At 44.7% G+C, this 21255-nt stretch overlaps 1 protein-coding gene across 3 annotated transcripts in view; it reads left to right on the top strand.

Annotated features, from left to right (window-relative positions):
- SH3PXD2A (SH3 and PX domains 2A) overlaps positions 1-21255 on the top strand; it is a 266897-nt gene that overhangs the window by 91864 nt on the left and 153778 nt on the right. For all 3 annotated transcript variants that reach the window (XM_065843086.2, XM_065843084.2, XM_065843083.2), the window contains exon 4: positions 15239-15315. In XM_065843086.2, coding sequence (XP_065699158.1) covers positions 15239-15315 — 77 coding nt within the window. The remainder of the gene's footprint in view (positions 1-15238; positions 15316-21255) is intronic.

Here is a 21255-nt window from a genome sequence, read left to right as displayed (position 1 = left end):
CAAGATGTGTGTGTAAGCTAAGGCTTGACACAGCATCAGTGAGTGAATGGAAGAAGTCCTTTTAATTCCCCTACACTCTGGGTAAGGTCTTTAAGATCAAGCTCCTTGCACATAGTGCTTTGTCCCCTGTTGGTCTTCTCCTTACTATGTCCCTTTCTTATCATGTCAGATTCACCTCAGAGAGCGAAGTCCTTGGAACTGATCATTATTTAAGTGTGTGCTAAGGTCGATTTACTGAAACCATGAGCTTAGACCAGGAGAAAGGGAGAAACACAGTGGTCAATCAGACCTAAACTTTTCTTTGTGTCCTAAATATACCAAATGTACATCCTCCTTACTCATGTAGTGCATTGGGGAGGTGATTTTGGATATGGACTGTCTGAGAAGGTGAGGAGTATCCATCTTTGGAGGTCTGTAACTGCAGATTAAACAGACTTCTTCAGTAGTGCCATAGGTAGAGCTGACTGTGCCACAAATCAGGGTAATGGATTTGCTGGTCTCCTGAGCTCACTTCCAGTGCTGTACTTCTGTGATTTGGTTGTTTGGAGATATACTGTGACAAGATTGTGATGAAGATTAATTCAAAGTGTGTAGTGATTTGACATAGCAATTGGTTTAGATGAGGTTTGTGTAGATGAGATTCTTAGGGATATGGTTTAGAGGTAGACTTGCTAGTGTTAGGTTAGTGGATGGACTTGATGATCTATTCCAACCAAATGATTCCGTGATTCTACGAAGGATCAGTAATTTGTGGTTGTAAGATCTCAGCCTCAAGAAGGGTTTTAGTCTACCCGGAGGTAGAAACGTCATAAGATCTGATGTCTTCCTAAGCTACTCCAGGTTTTTAATCCAAACCCCGTGATTTCTGCACACCACCTGTCTGATTAGTAGGTGGCACCAGTATAATTCTTGTCACCACAACAGCAGTCCCTCCGTTGACTGTGCTCTTTGAAGAGTATGTGTATGAATATTGCATTCAACTCATGTCGCAGAACAATCACTGTAGTAGTTGCAAGAAATGCTTTCTATTTCCTCCTTCTCTGTCTATAAGGAAAAAGCCCCATCTTTCAGATCCATTTCCAACAACATAGTTTTATGTAACCCAGCAGATAATAATCTCTTGTGCATCTTGCAAATGAGTGCAAATGAGTGGAAACATTGTGTGGGCTGTTGGGTGCCTGAGGAGTTTATCTGCTGGACTCAACTGGTCCTGCTTCCCTCCTCTTCCCATCTCCATCCATTCTCACACAAGACCTTACCAGTAGCTGCATCTTACCAGTGTTGCTGTGGTGAGTGCAGCATCACCAGGCTGCTGGGCAGGCAGCCTTTAACACTGCGTATTTCTTGCAATCGAGTAGTTCCGAGAGATGACCTGGATTTTGTTTTCACAGATGCGCAGTGTTAATTCAGGTGCTCAGCACCGCTCAGCTATGTGTTAACTTGTTCAAAAACCCCAGTGGGACTAAGCATTTTGATTGTGAACAAATTAATCTTGGGGGTTGTCTTGTGTTTGTACAGTCTCTGGGACAGTGGGTTTCTACTCTGGGAATAAATATTGTGGAAAATATTTTCATGTTCCTTGCAGAAGGACCTTCCCTCTCCAACCATCTCCCCCTGCCCTCACACCACTGATTGGGAAGTGACATTTCCACTGTACTGATCCCAAGAAGAGACCCACTCTTACGCTGCCTAGGGAAATAGTGAGGGCTCATTCTGCTCAAGTCGGCACGGAAAAATATTACACAGAGTGAGGCTGAATTCCATCCAAACATAAATAGAGTAGCATGCCCCAGAATATCTATTCAGTCTAAATCTTGCTCAGCGGTCAAAGTCGCAAGTACCAATAAAGTCACTGACTAATGAACATTACTCAGTTCCTTTGGGTGCTTGGCTAGGGGCACTCATAGTTTCCAGTCATACGATTACTCCTTTTTACTTTAAGCCATCCTGTTTTCCTTTAGTTTTTCACCCTTAAAGAAACATTGAGCAACTTTGTGTTCTGATTCTTAATGGCGAAGTAAAGGGATCCCAGAGACACGGACATTTTTGGCTTCCTTTCCTGCTACCTGGAAACACCTTCTTTATCTCTGGTGCCAACTGAAGTGTCAGTTTTCTGGTTTATTTTCCCTCACCCTTTCTGATTCTCTCTTTCTTACCCCTTTTCTACTGGAACTGAGAACAAAACAGGGATTTTTCAAGCAGAAGTGTGTCTCTGAGATACACAGTGGAGATAAATCACCACCATGACATTCGCTCTGCACACTGCGTATCTGACAAGGAGAGATAAGAGATTCAAATCTAACTTGAAATGAAATTTGGCAAATTATCTCAGTGAAATCTTTAGGGAAGGCCAGTCCCAGTTTCTGGACTGTTCATTCTTCAGTGCCTGTGAAGATAAAAGAACAGCCAGCCTCCAGATGAGTCATTAGCCTGGCACATGGGGAACCTTCAGTTCAGTTCCACATGGTCTCTTGCAGGTTTACTTGCAGGAATAAGCATTTGTGTTGTACACCTGAATGAGGCCCGAGTCCTTGAGCTGTCATTGATACCTTGTGCTGTGTCATTCAAAACTGCAGCATGGCCCCAGTGTTTAGTGACCTTCAGCATCCAGTCATGTCTCCAAGGACCTTGTGCCCGGTGGTGCGTTTTTGCGTGGGCAAAGGCTCTGCTGGGAGGTCTTGCACTCCTATACCAAGTGGAGCTGCTGCTGTTGTGATTTCAAGTATGCAACACTTTGCCTTAATGGTGTTCCCTCCTGTTCTACCATTGAGATACAAGTACACATCAGAGGGAGGACTATGAATGTTTTAGGTAGTCGTGTGACCTAGGAACTTGTTTCACGCCTTCAGATCAGAACACAGGTCCGTGGAATGGTGGATTGAGCTGTGTCACTGAGTCTGGTCCTGAGCAAAGCCAGATCAGCCATTTCATCCTGGCCTGGCTCCAGGTGGTCTGTATAGATCTGCTGGTAGGGAGGGATGTGTTGTCTGCTTCCTAAATCTGGCCTATTTCTTTTTCACAGAAGTAACACCAGAGTACGTTTGGTCTATACAGGAGCTGCAATTAAAATTTATTGCAATAATTAACTACAATACCTGACATATGCCATAGTCCAATTTTGTGGATGTGCCGTGCGGGTATATTTGACTTATGTCATTGTGAGCATTGAAACATCTCCATCTTTGGAGTCTAACACAGTGAATTTTGGACAGCAACTCTACACCTCAGATTATGAGTAGGGATAAAGAAGAATCCCACATCCAATTGACCATGGCAAATCCAATTCAAACTGCAAAGGGATATTTTTCCTCCCATTAGGCAGAATGTGATTAATTTCCCATGTGGAAAATTGTTCAAGACAGACGTGCTCGTAAATTATGGCATAAGAGATCCTATTACTACAAGCTCCATCAAAACCTACTGTGCCTCCCAAAATAGGAATAAGAAGTTAATTATATTAACAGCCTTTCTTGTTATTTGATATATGACTGACATAGACTGTAAGCTTATTTTCTGCCAGATCGGAGCCTTCATTTAAGGGTGAATGCTTTGGAATTTGTGGACATTAACAATAATCCTTGCTTTCTGGCATTTGAAATTAAAAATATTAGAGGAACGTTCTTAAAATAGGGGATTGAAAGCCAATAGGTGCAAATGAGCCCACAGTTTAAAATGACGCATCCTCTTGGGATGAAGACTTAAAAGCTTCATATCCAACAAGAAACACAGTTTTACCAGCAAGGATTCTTGAAGGATCTGTTCTAGAATCTGTGCTGTTCAACCCAGGATCTGTAAAAAAGAGCATTAGTGATATAACTGATCTAGCTGATCACAAAATTTACTTAGGATACTTAAATTTGGAGCTGACTGCAAAAAGGTGGAGAAGGATCTCATTATATTGGTGGTAAAAAGGCAGTTCAGTGATGGCAAGCACAAAGCAGTGCTGTGGGGTGGGAAAAAGGATCATTGCATTCTAGGAAGGAGATGTCAGTAGTTTTGAGGATGTTTTCCTGAGAACTGCAGCTCAACAGTCAGCAGCAGCTAGAAAACCAAAGGTGGTGTTAGAGAGAATTAGGCAAAGCATGGGGAACAAAACCCAGAGCTTCAGCTGTGGAGATCCACGATTTCCCTGTGTAGTGAATACCATGTGCAGGTCTGGTCGTTGCCTCTCAGAAAGGAGATATAATAAAGTACGGTGCTGAGAAGGATGAGAGAGGTGATAACAGAGGTGAATTGGCTTCTATGTGAGGGGGAAGTCTTCAGTCTGGAACAAAGACAATGGTTAGGATACAGTAGAAGTTTGTGAAATCACAGAGAATTTGAGAGAGTGAGTAGGACATGGTTCTTTTTATTTCTCAGAATGCAAAACCCAGGTGCAGCCTGTGAAATTTGGAAAGCAAGCTTAAAGTGAACAAAAGGAAGTGTGTAATCACATGCTCTGTGATTAAATTCTGAAATTCATTTCCAGAGAACTCTGTAGAGACCACAGTATCTGTGGGTTCAAAAATGTACTAGAGCAGTTCCTGTAGGATGGAGCTAACACTGATTGCTAAAAACTATTTTCTACTTCTGAAAACGTTGAGCCACTGATGTGCAGGAATGGGGAGTGTGTCAGGAGAAGGATCCCATTACACATGTCCTATTCTTGAATTTCTTGCCTTTTACTGGCCGTCCTTGTGGACGGGTAGCTGGACAACAGAGATCTTTGACCCAACCAAATGCAACACACTTGCATCACTGCAACAAAGTAGACTAGATCTTCTGTCACTTTTTAGTGTGTTCACTACCAGTGAAGCTGCATGCTTGGATTGTAGCATAGATGGTGATCCTCCATCTAGAAGTGGAGGAGATGGCATCTGTCCATTCTTGACCTTCTACTTGGAGACCACAGGTCTGCAGGCTGGACCACCTCAGAGGGGTTGCCTGAGGTACCCAATAGTGGGACTTTGTACCTCTGGCCGGCCCTGCGTAGCACTGCACACCAGGACACAAAGGCAAACAGCATTTGGGGAGCGGCCATTCCTGTGTGGTGGCACAGGGAGAGAAAGACGAGTTTGTTTGGTGGTGTGGATTTTGTTAGCAGTCAGCCCTGTTTGGCTGCTCAGTGTCTCTGTGGCTTCAGATGCAATTAATCAGGGCTCGAAAGGGTAATTATCAGCTCACATTCCTGATTCAGATTTCTGTGCCTATTCATGATACTGTTTTTTCTTTAATTTAGCAATGAATTTGGGGTTATTTTCATGTTTTTATGCTGCTGGCCCAGTGATCCTTATTAGAAATAAAAAATAACACAACATCGGTTTTCAGTCTGCCTTTTTTTTTCTTCTCCCTGGGAAATCAAAAGGCCATATTAACTGTGAAAGGGAAACTAAAGCTTGTATAGTCCTGGGGTCCTGCTGTCACCTTGGCTGAAGGCACTTTTCCTTTCATGGGGTGAGTAATTGCTTAGAGCATTAATCCCTGAAAGAGGCTTTTTATTCTGCAGTGGGCATAGCTGTTGACATCTGACAGTGCACCTCACTGAACCCTGGAGAAGATGGCCCTGGAAAGCTGGGGATGCTCAGCATCCTAAGCTCCAGGGCATCAGCTCAGTCCTTTGGGGTGCACTCGCACCATTAACACTGTGTTTACTTGCATGTGGAGGAACCAAGAGGAATTTTTCAGGGAGATTGTCCTCAGCTGTCTTCTGGCATCAGCAGGCACTGCTGGTGCCAAGTTGCACGTGAGCGTAGTTTGGATTAAGTGACCTGATCTGGAAGCAGCTGAAGTGGAGGAGCTGGGTGTGAAGGAGGCTGGTTATCTGACAAGTAATTATAAAATAATTTCCCTGTTCCTGTGCATTTGCTGAGCTGTGGTAACTGCTAGTGTGAGTGCTCTTAGTCGTGCAGCTGATGTGGAGCAATTTCAGTGAGCTTTGCTGTCCCTGGGAGGCCGAATGACAGAACACTGGCTCATGTTGGTGCCAGCTACCTGTGCCCATGTGGATCACTGTGTCCCCTGCCTGCCAGAGGAGTGGGTGAGACACGTATCCATCATCTGGGAAGAGGCAATAGGGGTGGTTTCATGGTCAAGAGTTACAGAAGAGGTGCTGCTGGGTGGCCTGGCCACTGACCTGACCCAAAGGTGGTTTCATCAGGTGTTGTAGCCAGATTGCACATCTCAGCTGGGTTACTGCACTGCAGGCTCAGAGGAGGCAGGGGAGGGAGTGCAGGTCTGACTTTGGGGTTCAGTGCAGGGAGGTGGAAATGTGACTGCACCAGTCAGCCCCCCAACTTGTGCTGGAGATGAAAGTGTGCATCTCTCTTTTCCTGGAACCCACAGAAATCAGCCATTCCTGCCTTAGAGCACAAGCTCATGAGCCTTTGAAATCAACAGTAGCTTTGTTATGGACCGGAGCAGGCAGAGAGGAAATCCCTACCAGAGATTGTCTTAATGACACAAAAAGACACACTAAAAAGATGTGTCTGGAACCAGAGAATGATGCCTGTGGTTTGAGATGGTGTCTTGGTCTGACTCAAAGGCTGGCCAGCTTTGGTCTGGTAGTCATTCAACAGCTTGCTTCAGTGGCTGTCATCATCTACTGAAAATACAGCTTAAAACTAGTCAGAGGTTTCTCTTGGAGGACTCGAGGAGAACACTTCCATTTGGAAAAAGAGAGCAGTGCTCTGTTTTGCAGAGCACAGGGGATTTTGTTTCTGAATACTGCTCTCTGAAACTGTAGCTGGTGAGTTCCAGCCTCTGACAGGGACAGACACCTAGTTATGTTTGCTGCCACGTTGTTTGTTTGTTTAATTTCTGTGTTAATTGGTGCCTTCCAAATACCACAACTACTCTGAGAAAGCAGTGTCCCTGCCAATGTGGCTGCTGAATTTCACCTCCTGTAATGTGGGACATGTGTACCTGGCAGCTGACTTAATGGAGATCTTCTACAGGAGCGAATTTTGCCTCATTTGTGGCAGAAATCAAGGATTTGTTTTTGATTAGAATAAGTATTTGAACAGAAAGATTTTCTGGTCCCAGGTGCCAAGGTAGATGTATTTTCATTATGCATGTGATCAGCAGAGGGATCTAGGGACTGGCTTTATTACTTTCATTGGTATGTGCTCATTTTGTGACCTTGTGAAGCCACCTTTGCATCCCTACCCCTCATTTTCTACCTGCAATGTTCCTCTAACTGTATATGCCCTCGCACTGTGTTATTGTATGACCTATCTCCTAGTAAGAATAATAACTTTGATCTACGTGGGGTAAGTGCAAATATTATTTTATTTACAGCTCCAGTTCTCAACCACCTTAAGGGTGGAGTGTCCCAAGCAGTGTTATTGCCAGTCATGCTAAAGGATGTGGCTACGACCTTACTGAGCTTTTCCAGTGTTGTTTGGCAAGGGTGCAGTGCAAATCCACCTCCCTCCAATGACCTTGCTGCAAGGTCTTCAGCCCCAGTGGTTGTAGCTCAGAAGCTCCCTAGGCAGTGTCTTGGGCTTATTGTCACACCAGCGTGTGCGTTAATGACAAGTCTCATAAGAGTTTATAAGACACTGCAAATGTTTTAATAGGCTCAATTCATTAAGGTTCCTGCTTTGAAAGACTGAGGTGGGAGTATATGGCCCTTCAGTGATGGTCCATAGCACCAAGTGTCAGTACATAAACTCCTATTGATTTCAACACACCTCAGAGAGGAAATTGGTACTTGGTTTTTCCTGTTTTTTTTTTTTAAAAAGCAGAGGAAGAAATTAGTTACTGTAGCTGCAGGGTCATGGTCTTGCCCTTCAGGAAGAGTGTTTTTCATGGATAAGGGGGCACAAATGTATTTGAGAGCCACTTGCCTTTTCCCACTTGGGGCCAGGAGCTGGAGTTGCTTGCATGATATGAGTATGTTCACCAGCAAATACATGATACAAACAGGGGCTTCAGGTTCCCAAACTCATTGGACCAATGTGCAGTGATCCATGTCATTCCCACACTGGCCAGGGAGTGAAAGTTACTCTTCAACAGAGTTCTGCATGCTGTTTGTGGACCACTAGTGATTTGGAAATCACAGGTTAGAAGCTACTAACTACCTAGGTGAAAGCAGGACATGGATGAAAACCAAGTGCTTCAACAATGAGACACAGTGATTGACATTTCTCTGATCAGTTTGATCTAGACAGTTGGATTGTTATTAATACCTAAGCCCTGATGCTTCTGCATGTTAGATTACTTGGTCGTGGAAATTTGAAAATGGATCTTTTTGGAGGATGTATAACAAAACTCAGGGTGCAGTGGATGTGTAAGCGTTCAGATTCTTCTCTTAGGGGAGAAATACACATAGGCAAGGGAGATCTGCATAGGTTTTCCTGTTGTTCTGTGCCTTTTGCTCCCAGTGTAGCAAAGACTTTATGCAAAGAGGGGACACTCCTGCATCCTCTGTGTGAGGAAGCCGTGCTGTTTCCTAAGGCAATGTTTCTCGGATGTTTTGATAATGTGACCCTCCTTTGGCTCCTTGTCTCTGTGTGACTGTGAATTATCATCAGGTTGGTTCCTTCAGGTGTTGCTAGCTGCAGGTATAAATACTATTCTCCCTCTCCCCTCAGACAAACTGACTGCTTTCTGCAATTAAAAGAAGTTGGCTGTTTACAGGCTAATGTAGTACTTAAAACCAGTAATTAGAAATTAGTTTACTTTCCACTTGGGGAAGCTGAGCTCTGTGGTTCAATGGGGCACCAATTTCACTGCAGAAACTGAAGACTTTACTCGCTGAATCAACACTCCCAACATTTCACAACCATTCACAGACTGGGAAATTCAGTTTTAAGGGATGTGGGGACTTGTGGTCACACTGAGATCCTCTGGAGTGGGGGAGATACTTTACTTCCCTGTACTCTGGTGTAAAGTTCCTAGAATCATAGAATAGCAGGTTGAAAGGGACCACAGGGATCAACTGGTCTAACCTTTCCAGGCAAAAGCATGGTCTAGACAAGATGGCCCAGCACCCTGTCCAGCTGAATCTTGAAAATGTCCAACATCGGGGAATCCACCACTTCCTTGGGGAGATTATTCCAGTGGCTGATTGTGGATCTCTTTGGTGCATACAGACTGATGCACGCGAAGCCACCCTGCAGTAAAAAAACTGAAAGGATAATTTTGTAGCACTTTTGTCTGTTCTTTCCAGACTAAACACCACATAACTTGCCTGTCCCACAATTTCTGCCTCACTTTGGAGAGGTGGGAGATTTGCAGCTGGGTCAGCTGGAGAGGAGATTACAGGAGGAGTGGGTTGTCTGGGTGATAGCAGCAGGACAGAGAGCAACATGAAGTAGCTCTTGGATTATGCAAAACACTGTACAAACAGTAACAGAGCTGTTAGTTTGAGATTTGCACCCCGTAGCCCCCATCTGTCACTCCTGAATCTCAGCATCTGTGCTCAGGGTTTTTCCTCCTTCTTCCAGCTGTGCCTGGTGCTTCAGTTCCCAAAGTCTGTGCTAGCAAAGCTGTTCTAGAGGCGATGCTGGAGGAGGAGAAGCCACCCATACAGACAGTGGAAGTCAGGCACTTTCAGAGGTAGCTCTTTGCTGGTGAGGAATCCAGCTTCACCTCTTGCCTGTCCTTTTTCTTTTCTTGTAACTGTTTGCGGAAGGGCATATGCTGCTTAGCACTTCTAATGGAGGAAGATTTCTCTTCCTGGTGATACTTTTATAATCAAGCCATGTTATTGCCCATGCTTTATTGCTTCTTGATTATTTTGTTTAACATTGCAGCTTATGCACATTAAAAAACAGGATCCAAGTGTGGAAGGACACCCTCACCGCCATCCACCATATCTCAAGGCAATATTGTTATTGCCTGTGTTGGCTTTCCTGTCTGCCTCATCTGTCTCCATCACCTCTTGTCACCTTCTGTAGTAATTCCCACTAATTAGCAAAGGCCTTTATCACCTGAGACTGTTTGTCAGCCAAGTTCAGCCAACAGTTCTGACTCTGTCACGAGTTTCTACTTATTAAAAAAGTCCTTCCCCCTTCCACCAGTGGAAACAGTATGAATCATTTCCCTCCCCTTTCTTTGTTGGGAGCAAATGCCATCAATGTTAGGACCCTGGCAGTGGATTTCTGACTTCAGGAAATCATGGATGAGACAATCCATGGAAACTGGCATCCCCATGTAAAAGTAAGACATTATTTTAGAAGGAACACACATCTTTTTTGACTCCTGTCAGGCTGCTGTCTGATTGACAATCACATATACTTCCATGAGAAAAACATAATTCCTCTGTCCCATAGTGCTGTGCTGTTATCTATTTTACATTGCAAGGTGACAGCACATCTTTAAATGTTCCATTTTGGAGTTACGTTGTGTGACAGGTGCCTGAGAGTCTCGGGCAGGATCTGGCGTGGATGTCACACACACCTTAAATGGCTTGAGGGGAATTTGTGTCATATCTGATTGCACATCTGTGCTTCTTCAGTATATAAAAGTAATAATAACAGATATGTGTAAGGAGTAGAAGCCTTTGTAAATAGTTTAGCCACAAAATGGTTTTGGTTACACTGGAGGAAGCTGCTGAGCCCAGAAGGAGAACCTGTAACTCCGTGAGGATAAAATTCTTTACTCTTTTTTACTGATGTGACCCCAGTGTAACTGCAAAAATAGTTTGACCTCATCGCAGAGTCTATCTCTGAGAAGTTGATTTTTTTCGTCAATACAAACACAGGTGTAATATCTCCTGGGGTCTCAGGTAAAAAGAGAAGCAATAGCACAGAAACAAGAAAAACATGAAAAGGCAGAAACAGGAGCTCTTCCCTGCTCTCAGGAGACAGCTGACTGATAGAGCCTCCACGGCTGGAGGTTCTGTAGTTGCAGGCAGCATATGTCTCTTTTAAACACAAATCAGATGAGATGTTACAGTATTTTTAATGTGTCCATTAGTATTCAGACTGTCCGTTGTTGAATATTTATCATATGGTTTGCTTCACATACCGCCCTCTGAAGTATGATGACAGTACTTGAGGTAGAAGATTAAATGTGAATGTGCATTTGTCTGTTGTCCCTGTGACACTGGGCTTAGGCTCTTCCAAACCTTTGACAGACACTCCTTGCTTGCATGAAACAACCAGTCTCCTTAGATCAATCGATCACCTGGGCGTCACTTGAAAGGAAGCTCAGGCATTAGGCTATGGACTCTTCGGTGTGTTCAGCACAGACTTGTAGGCTAATGAGAGGACTGAAGTGTTGGGATGCTTTTAAACCTACTTGTTCTTGAAGTCCACTTCTCCTGTTTAAATCTGTGCTACTCTAAGTATGAGGTTATGCAAGAATAAAGTGTTATTCAGAGGTTACCTTTCAGCTTGCAGAATCAGTAGCTGACAGATAGACAGTCTCCTGCATAGCTTTATTCTTCCCACTTTGTGCACTCACTATGTATAGAGGAGGAAACCGAGGTCTTGTTGGAGGTGTGTGGTCATGGAATTAAAGACTACATCTATACATCTACAGAGAGATGAAGGGAAGACTTAAGATGTCCCCTACAATGCTAAACCTGATACCTTGCCTCTTATCCACATCCATTTCCTAGGAATAATATTTTCTTTAAAGAAAAAAGGATAAAAATAAATATTGTTATCCTGCATTAGCAGCAGGGCTGGAGCCCTGTGTCTTCCCCAAGTCTCTCTTTCCCAGTGCTGCAGTCCTCAGTGTCCTTCCAAAAACGTGCCAGACCTCCCTTGGCCTGGCCTGAGTTGGGCACATTGATGAATGAAGTATTTGCATGAGGCAGTGCCATCCTGTATAGCCTATAGCTTCCCATTTGAGTCTGAGACAGGCTTCCCCTTCACTTCCTAGCTGGACTGCAGCATGGTTAAAAGCTGCTTGTTGTTCTGTAAAACAGGGATGTAGTGCCTGAGACAGCTTAAAAGAGCTGCAGTAAAATTCAGGAGAGAGGAAGCAGCACTGTGTATATTCACGTAGAAGTAGATCCTTTCCTTAGAGATGTGGAAACTACCCAAAGGAAAAGCCAAGCAGCACGTAAACCACTGCTCCACCCTCACGAGGAAATTGCCCGGGCCGTTCTGCGTTTACTGGCCACCTCAGGACTTCCTCACTTTGCGTTAGCGCTGCGTGAAATTCTCCTTTCCACTGCCATCCCGAGGGCTCCTTGCTGGCTCTTACAATGTCCCCACTGCTCAACTGTCTGCTCGCCATTGATTTCTTTGTGTTAGGTAAAGCTTTCCATTAGTGGGTTCTGTGTCCAGTGCACACACTTGGAGAGTGTAAAGAGTAGACAGTGTGGGTCTGTCAGGTTACTTTCCTTTTCCAGTCCCATGGGACCTCCCCTGCTTTTGAAGGAAGACCAGTACAAATGGGGGAACTGGACAAAGCAGTAGTAATTCATACTGGATCTGCAGTGATTCCTGCTGGGCAGTTGTGATGGATTCGTCCGAGTTTCTATTAGCACAGTGCGTCTTCCCAGAAAAGGGGAGAAGCTGTGCTTCTGGGAAGCTGTCCCTCCTTAGAGACGCTTCAGGACCTCTGGCAAGGAGACTTCTCTGCCTGAGGGCTCCCAGGATTTGTGGAAGGGTCCCTCCTTGCTGCTCACCAGAACTGGATGTGCTTGCAGTGGCTTTGTTCTAATTCTGGCTTTTTCCCTTGTTGACTGCTACTCCATGGTGCTCTAAACTACTCAGCCTTCTCCAGATTTCAGTCTTGAACGTCATACTGGACTGGGCAGCTACAGATCTCCCCCATGGCCTCACTGAACCTTTTCCAGCTTCCAATAACAGAGCGAAAATCATTCTTTTTCTGAAAGAATGAAAATGGAAGCACCTTCTGGGCCTTGGTTCATCTTAACACCACAGTCATACTGATATTTTCCATTTCCATTTAAGGACTGAATTAAGACTCATCATATCCTGGGGTCTTTTTTGTACTCTGTGTTTAATATAACGTTCTTTATTATATTTATCTTGTTTCTTATGTTTGAGTCTTTCATTTATTATGTTACTTTGAAGACTGGGCCTCCCTGTAAACTGTCTTTTTTAGGAAAGCTGAATTGCATTTACAGGAGATCTTTAATGTGTTTAAGTCTTTGGTTCCTTTATGTTTTTATATGGTCACCGGTTCAGCTTTTAACTTGTGGCTTGAACTGAAAACAGGAAAGCGAGAAAGTGAGAATATTTCCAAAAAGTTACTTTCTCTTTGCAGTATATTTATAAAAGTTGCAAAGAAATACCAAGATCTCCCACACCGGCTTTGCTGGAGCACTGAGAAAGGAATTAGTCTTTTCTCTACAGCTTCATCTATATCCCTTCCCCTGAAAAAAGAGACTTACTGCAGTTATGCAGTACAAGTACGGTGTGATCCTGGAGGTTATCAGAAATCGTAAGAAATGTTTTGGAAGTGCAGGTAGTTCTCTGCATTTACCAGGCAGAGAAGCAGGAAAGCAGCAAAGTTTTGGTGTGTCTGAGATTGATTGTCACGAGGCAATGGGAGTGCCACTTTCCTTCTCCAGCCCCTTTTGACTAAATTGCTCAAGCTCAGATGAGCATCTCAGACACCTATTGAAGATTTCTCCTGTGCTCTGTGGCCACGTGGCGTCACTTGGTACACGGATGGCTCAGCACCATCTTGGTAATGAGATAACCACAGGGAACCCAAAGAGATAAGTTTATGACACTAGGAAATGGCTTTACCTCACAGGACAAACTGGTTTGCTGCGAGAATTGGGGATGGAGATAAACCACTTTCTCTTGTCTGCAACAAAAGGCTTTAACACCTTCCAGATCAGCAACTGTGAAGGAAAAGGCAACCAAAAGGGGCAGAGTCTGGGATTGTTGAGAGTCTCTGCTGCTGGACTGTTAAAGGCTGCCATTTCATTAGCCTCTCAGCTTATGTAATCATGACATAATCAAAGCCACATATTCAGATTTTGGATCTGATTCCTTTTCCTAGTCAATTTTCTTATCCCATGATCTATGGATGAGTATCTCATTTGCCTGTTGGCAGAAGTGGTTTGGAGCAGAGGGTGGTGTATATGTCAGTGGCTTTTTTTACATAGACATTTCATAATGCTGGCAGATACTGTTTTCTTCCACCACAAGGAGAACATATAATCTATTCTTGTCTCATTATATTAAAAGAAATACAGTGCAAAACAAAAAGTAAAGAAAATCACCAAAAAAGGATATGACGATATAAACCCTTCAAGCCAAAAAAATACCAACTCCATTACATCCTTGTGTGTGGGGAAACTCAGCTCCTAGATTATTTTGATAAACTTTGTTACAATCAGTTTCACACAAAACCCAGCAGTTTGTTTAATCTTAACTGGCTTGCAGAAATGTCATCCAGTAAGGACACTGAGGTTATTATTTTTTTTACTTTCAAGAAAAGAGAGTTTGTTTATTTTTCTTGTATTATTTGGTTTCCCTCTGTAGATTTATAAGGGCTGTGTCACCATCAGCCTTGTATTTGCTCCTGAGCTGGCTGTGCGGTTTGTCTGCCTGCAAGGGCAGGAGCATCCACAGGGGGAGGCAGCTGAGTGGGGTGTAGATGGAGCCCACGTCCCACCCCGGTGATGCTCCCTGTACTGCCCGCACGGATGTGCCACAGCAGCACCCAAGTGGAAGTGAGTCATAGTATAGTGTTGGTCCATTCCAGGATGACACCAGCACTAAAACGGAATGAAAACCTTTTGCGTTATCTGCAGGATGACATCAGAAAAACTCCCTCTGCCCTAATCAGTCAGTGTCCCCTTTCAGCAGCTCACACAAGCAGGGCTCCGGTGGCAGTCGCTGAGGTTTCACAGAGCTACTGTGCCTGTGGTAGTTGTTGGCTGTGTCCTGCATCTTCCATGCAAACTTAATACCAGCAGCATCCAGCTGCAAGAAATGCCACGCATGCTCCCGTACAAACTATTGCCCCGTGTGCCTCCATCGCCTGCCCCACAGTGTGTTTCGGGACAGTTTGCCCCAAGGGCAGGAGCAGATCTGCTGCTCAGATGTCCTCCACGTGTACCATCCTGTCTCTCTTGTAGTGATGGAGGGCCACAGTCACACAAAGGTGCTGCAGTGTGAACCACACCAGTACTGGGACTCCTCCATCACAGAGCGTAACGGAGTTGCAGAGCTCAGCCACCAGCACTGCCAACAGCCATGGTTAGAGCTGGGGATGGAACCCCATCTACCAGCCTTTCTTCTCGGTGCTTTTGCGCTATCCCCCATGGTAGGCAATGCCCCTAACCCTCCTCTTTCATCTGTTCCCTCCTCAGGTAAGATCCTGTTCCGGAGAAGCCATGTCCGAGACGTAGCTGTGAAGAGGCTGAAGCCCATCGACGAGTACTGCAGGGTAAGAGCTCCAGGGGGTGTCTGACAGGTCTTTTGGGAGGGGTTCACAGCCACCACCAGCACTGGGATACTGCTAAGAACTTTATCTATGTTGAGTCCATTGTAAGGGAGGATGGTCCTTCCCAAACACCCCCAGGACTAACAGGGCAGGTTAAAACAGAAGCTACTGTTTGCTCCAAGGGTATTCGCAGCATTTACCTCTGCAAACTTTATGCATGAGGTTGGTTGCCTCATTTGCTCAGTAAAGATTGTAAGTCTTGTCTACCCTAAATGTGGATTTTTTTCTACTTCAGCCTCAATGAATGCAGGAATTGAGCAGGCAGAGAGGCACAACTAAAATGATGTTTTCTTCTGTTTCCTGCTCATCTATCCCCAGTGCTGCACGAGGGACAGGGCCAGCTGGTGCAGCACTAGGGTGGACCAGCGGCTTCCAGGAGTGCTTCTCCTGATGAGTGAAAGCCTGGAAATTTATCGCGGGACAGAAAAGCATGGCTATGTTGGGAAAAACGTTAAGTCACCTAATCTTTCCTCTCTAGCTTAGAGTTTATGATTTGATGATAATTAATCCTCTGACAGTAGATTAAAAGTCATTTCTAAGCAAATCCAGTTTTTGTAGAGATATTGAGCACGTCAGTAAGTGCATAATTTAAACCCCAGACTTCCTCTCTTATTTCCCGTGGGGGTTTCTTTCCGTTTTTAGAAAGCCAGAGGAGCAGGTGGAGGGGAAAATATACATTCCCAAGAACTTCTCCAGTCAGACATTTGCTCATCCAAAATTGGGAGCAGATCGCTGAAGTGCCTGAGGCGTGCTGGAGGAGGGCAGTGAAACCCATGCCATCTGCACCCCCCAGGCAAGGAAGCTGCCATTAAAGTCTTATCTCATGAGATCAGGCTGTCTTGTGCAACAATTAACGCACTGTCTTCCTGCCGGCGGCCCAACGGCTCTCTTTAAAATATGTGGAGTCTTACTGTGTCCCGGCCATGCTCCTTCAGACAGGAACTGCCCGCGACGGGAGCGGTGAGGGCTGATGTCAGGGTTCACCCAGCAGATGCGTGATGGAGAAAGCAGTGACTTATGCTGGGGTGCAGCTGCTTCTCTGGGACCCAATTGTCTGTGCCCCAGACAGACCGGGCCTGGCCAGGGCTGCTGGTGTCCCGCCGGTCACGGCCGAGGGATGTGTTGTGGTGTCGGCCGCTGGTATGTTCATTGACACTGTGGTGCTGTCATTGCCACCCTCCTCCTCGCTTCCTTTTTTCTCTCCTGGAGAAGTCTGGCTCAGTTCGCTTTGGTTCATATGGTATGGGGAAGATTTGCTGCTGCACAACTTGGAGACATGGCTGGATGTTTCCCCAAAGCCAAGCTGTTTCGTTAATCTGTTTATTAATAGGCACTGCCTTTATGAGGATAGACCCAGCTGTATTAGGTTAGACTCCAGTTTCCTCCAACCCAGTGTCTCCCGTCTCCAGCAGCAGCTACAGTGGTATCCAGCAAAGAGTTTGAATCCCAGGTAAACATGTAGTGACTTCTCCAGAATATTATCCCAGCTTCCAGTGATCACTGGCTCACAAGTTTCTTTTGCCTGATGTAGTGTCTTTTTACTTCATTTGCAGTTTACTGTAATTTGTATTTAATATGGCCCAGTACTTCACATTTGAAGATGCTTAAATCTGGGTGGCATTGGAAAGTGAGGTTCATAGTCACTAAAAAGCCTAAGCAGGCATTGCATCTCATGTCTGCTTGGGTGCTTCAAGAGGGCCACATCCTTCATAGTGTCTTTCTGCATGTGAGTGTCAGGTCTTTAAGGAAAGAAGGTTTTGGCTTCCATCTCCCTGGGTTTTATCTTTTTGGAGCATGTGTCACTGTGGTTGTACCTGAACAGTCTGGGTTGCAGGCAGGTGGCAACTTCGGCCAGTGCTGGCAAGTAAAGCAATGCCAAGTAGTTTTTTCCATGCCCTGCATTTGACTCCAAAGCCATGCCTGGACATTAATTTGTGCCCAGTGTGGATGGTAGGCAAGCTTGTCCCCACTCTTCAAAAACAGTATAGAAGTAGCTATGATGTCCTTGCTCTCAATAGATCCAGTTACAGGCCGATTTCTTCACCTTCTGCGACAGCTTCCTCCTAATTACAGAGAGTAAATGAAGATGGTAATTGGTCATGCCATTGCCTGGCACCAGATGTACCCAGTCATTCTTATAATCCCACAGAACACTCTTGGCAACTTGTGTAAATAAACAGAGGGACCTGAGAGTTGCAACTCATACCTTTCCCAACCTTTTTAAGTCTGCATATTTTATGAGAGTAAGTTTTTCTTTTGAACATTTGTGGTTCATCCAATTTGCATTTATTCAAAGAATGATTGTCCTGTGTTATTGCTGTTCCAAGCCTGGTCCAGCATATGAAAATCTATAAGGCTGAAAATAAGGCACTGAACTTCAAAGGTACAAAGAATTTAGGGCAACAGCTTGTAGAAGGAAAGCTTCCTGGTACAGTGAAGTTACTGGTAGTTCTGTTATTGACCTTTAGAAAAGGCTTAAAATTCAGAAATGCTTTCTTGGTACCTTCACTGAAGGTCACCACTTTCAAGGTTTCTGGGAACATGGCTTTTATAACCTTACTGGAATCATTCTGTCCCAATATGAAGTTAACCAGGAATGACAGAAAATTGAGTGATGAGTCTGAACCTGAGGGGCCTCACTTCACCAGCCTCAACCAGGCACAGAGGGTCTCTCTCCATTCAGCTGTAACTACACATGGAACCCGAGTGGGTTGCTTAGCTCTGACACTAACTCTGGACAGCTAAAGTGAAATCCAATCAACGCTCCCTTGGTGTAAGAAGGGAAAATCGAGTTTGTTTGGTTTGTTTGTTTGTTTTTGGCTAATAAAATAATATTGCAACTGTTACCTACTTTGTATCAGCTACAGGTGCATGTGCTTTTTAGCATGATTGAGAGTGGGATCGTGGCCACCTCTTTGGAAGTGTTAGCTGATTTCTGCATTTATTCCCCTGTCCAGGGGATGTTTTGACTCTTTAGAGAATTGTATAGAACTGTAGAGTAGGAGCATTGTTTTTGCAAATTCAGTTCTACTTCTATAGGAGAAGGGTGCACAGCTTATGTCCTGTGCTAGTCCTAAAATGTGTAGGCAGACAACATGCTTGATTTTGAAAAATTTGGAGAGTTATGCTGGAATGATGTGGGTGAAGTTGATGGAGAAAATCTGACGTGATACTTAATTGAATGAATGAGACAGTTAGACCTTTGTCCTCTGGAATCTGTGAGGAAGCAGAGGGAAGTGGGTTCAGACGCAAAGTTTGTGGTAATTTTTTTGCCAGATGAGGGTTCTCTGTCTATTTCATCTGCCCTGGAAGGATGAAGCACAGATGGGCCCTGGCAAATGAGCAGTGCAAATGTTTGACCATTTGTTGTTTTGCTTGTGCAGACTGTCTCTGACAGAGCGTGGTGATTTGCATGGCTGAGAAGCAGGTCTGACTTCTGCTGTTTGGATGTGTGGTGCCTCCTGTGCCAGCACAGGAGCAGTGACGGTCAAGGCCTGTCTGGGAGTCTGTGAGGAGACTTGGCAGAAAGGGGAGGTCTGCAAAATGTTCTGTAACAGGGGCATGAGCCCTCTGCACCCTACAGCATAGGCCTCCCAACCCCACATGTCTGGGCAATTCTTCATTGTGTTCTACCAGCTTAGAGAAATGCCATCGTAAAGGCAAGTAGGCCAGTGTTTTTGCTAACACAGCAAGATGCTTTGAAGTTGCAATGAAAAACAAAGGAGTGGGATGCACAGGGGAAGATTTCCAGGACTTCTTTCATCTGTAAACATGGAAATGGAGGCTCTGGATGTCCTCAGTGGTAACCTGAGCGAGTTACCAAACAGATGGTGTTTTGCCAGTAAATGTGTGCTGCCCACCGGAATTGATATCTCTGGATGATTGCCCTCGGTAAGTGTACGCTTGGAATTAGTTTCATGTGATTTAAGGTCTTCTGGGCTCATTGGGCCTGGTTTTCTTAATTTATTTAAGAGTTTTTGCCAATGTGAAAGAAAGAGCAACTTCATAGCCTTGCTTTGCCAGGGGCATTTTATTTATTAAGCTTTTGATCTCCCAAACACACCTTTGGTGTGTGCTTGTCCAGTAGGTACTGTCCTGTGTTCCAGAAGGATCTTTCAGGCTGGTGGTTCACAAAACCACTGCTCTGTCCTTGCACAGCCCTCTGGGAAGACTCAGGCCAGCATTTGCAGACTTGCACCTTTGTGCGTCTTGCTCCTAATTGAGGGAAACATCTTTGCACAGGGAAGCTCTTAAGATGTGAAGTCTCATTGTCATGAACACTTAGCTGAATTCGTCATACACCTTCATGCTGTCCTGACTGGAGGTGGATTTAGAGTAGAAGCTTATTGGCTTTTCTATTGTGAGGACTGAGTACCCAAACGCACGCCACCTAAATAAATATTATATGAGCGAGTCACATCACTGCCAGGAAATATTGGTCATTCTTTTACTAGTATTCACAATTTGAGAGACCATACTTCAGAAACATAATTGCCTCCCTCTGGGTCTCTCAGTCCTGCCTCTCTTTCAAGGTTTAATCTTTGAACTCATCAAGACAAATACACAGATGTTTCTGTCTCTATCCATTGTGCAAACAGGCTAGTGGTGATTGAAGATGGAATAGTAGTTCATCCTGGTCAAGAATGAAGGAGCTTAAGTCAAAGATTTTCAAACTTTATCTGTCATTTTTAAATTTACTTTTCAGAATCCTGATGCATTTAGACCAGCTGCAGTAATGACAGTTAATTATTTGGGACAATCCTCTCAGCACCTGGAGTAGAGCCTCACTTTCCATTCCCTTATGGTCTTTTGGTGCCAGTGGCTCAGAACTATGTCCCAGTTACTTCCAAAACTCTGCACTTTTTTTTTTTTCCTCCTCCCCACGGCGTTTTATTTATTTCTACATCTCCCCCCCAGTCTGAGTCACTACCGTGCTCTCTTCAGCCACCTCTCTGTCTGACTGTCAGTGTTTGCCATCCAACCTCCACCCATCAGTGCTTTGGGTTCAAGCTTGGAGTTATTTGAGGCCCTGAACAAAACAGAAACAGGAAGTGTTTTCATGTAGGTGAAATAATTTATTTCTCTGTTCTGAGAAATGAACTGTTCTAATTGCACCTTCCTCTCTTGCTGGACTCATGGCCATTCCCAAACATCTGGCACTAATGATTAACGATAATTAAAGGTTGCTTGATAATGAAACGTCAGTGAATCATAACCATGTGGTACTGTCAGATGGTGCTGTGTATTTGTGTGCAGAGCTGGGATTGACCCACTGAACATTAGGGATCTAGAAGCTCTGAACTGCCTCAATGGGCTGCAGGGAGAGGCAGTCGGTGATTCACCCCACCCAGAGCTAAGTGTCCATGGTGGGGTAGCCAGAGCAGCCCCTGAAGACACTGGTCTTTCTCTAGTGATTAAGCAAGTTGATAGATAAATGCGACCATTCTACCATTTTAGAGACGTAAAGTTCAGTGGGGTGAACATCATTCTGTGCATATATACACACATGCCTACACATGTGTTGTATATTTCTACATGTACATGTCTGTGTGTCTGTTTTTTATAAATGTATCTGCATAAACGCAGCACTCAGTGCATCCTTACAAGTACCTGCATGGTTTTACACCCATGCATGTGTATTTTGTGAAGCCTTCTAGCTGTAGTGTAGTCCCATGGAGCTGTTTGCAGTTCACATAACTGCAAGCAATGAACCCCTGCCTGTGCCTGGTGCTCTGCTCCTCTCTCAATGTGGTGTGTGGCGTGCACCAGCCTGTCTGCCCATGGGCTGATGTTGTGTGCAGAGCCAGCCATCCCCAGTACTGAGGACTGCTTGCTCACACCTTGCCTGCAATTACCGCTTTTCAATAGCCTTTTGAATCATCC

The sequence above is a fragment of the Patagioenas fasciata genome, chromosome 8, assembly GCF_037038585.1.
Source record: "Patagioenas fasciata isolate bPatFas1 chromosome 8, bPatFas1.hap1, whole genome shotgun sequence".
Taxonomy (NCBI): Eukaryota; Metazoa; Chordata; class Aves; order Columbiformes; family Columbidae; genus Patagioenas; species Patagioenas fasciata.
The sequence above is the reverse complement of the archived record's forward strand: the minus strand, read 5'-3'. Positions and strand labels throughout refer to the sequence as shown.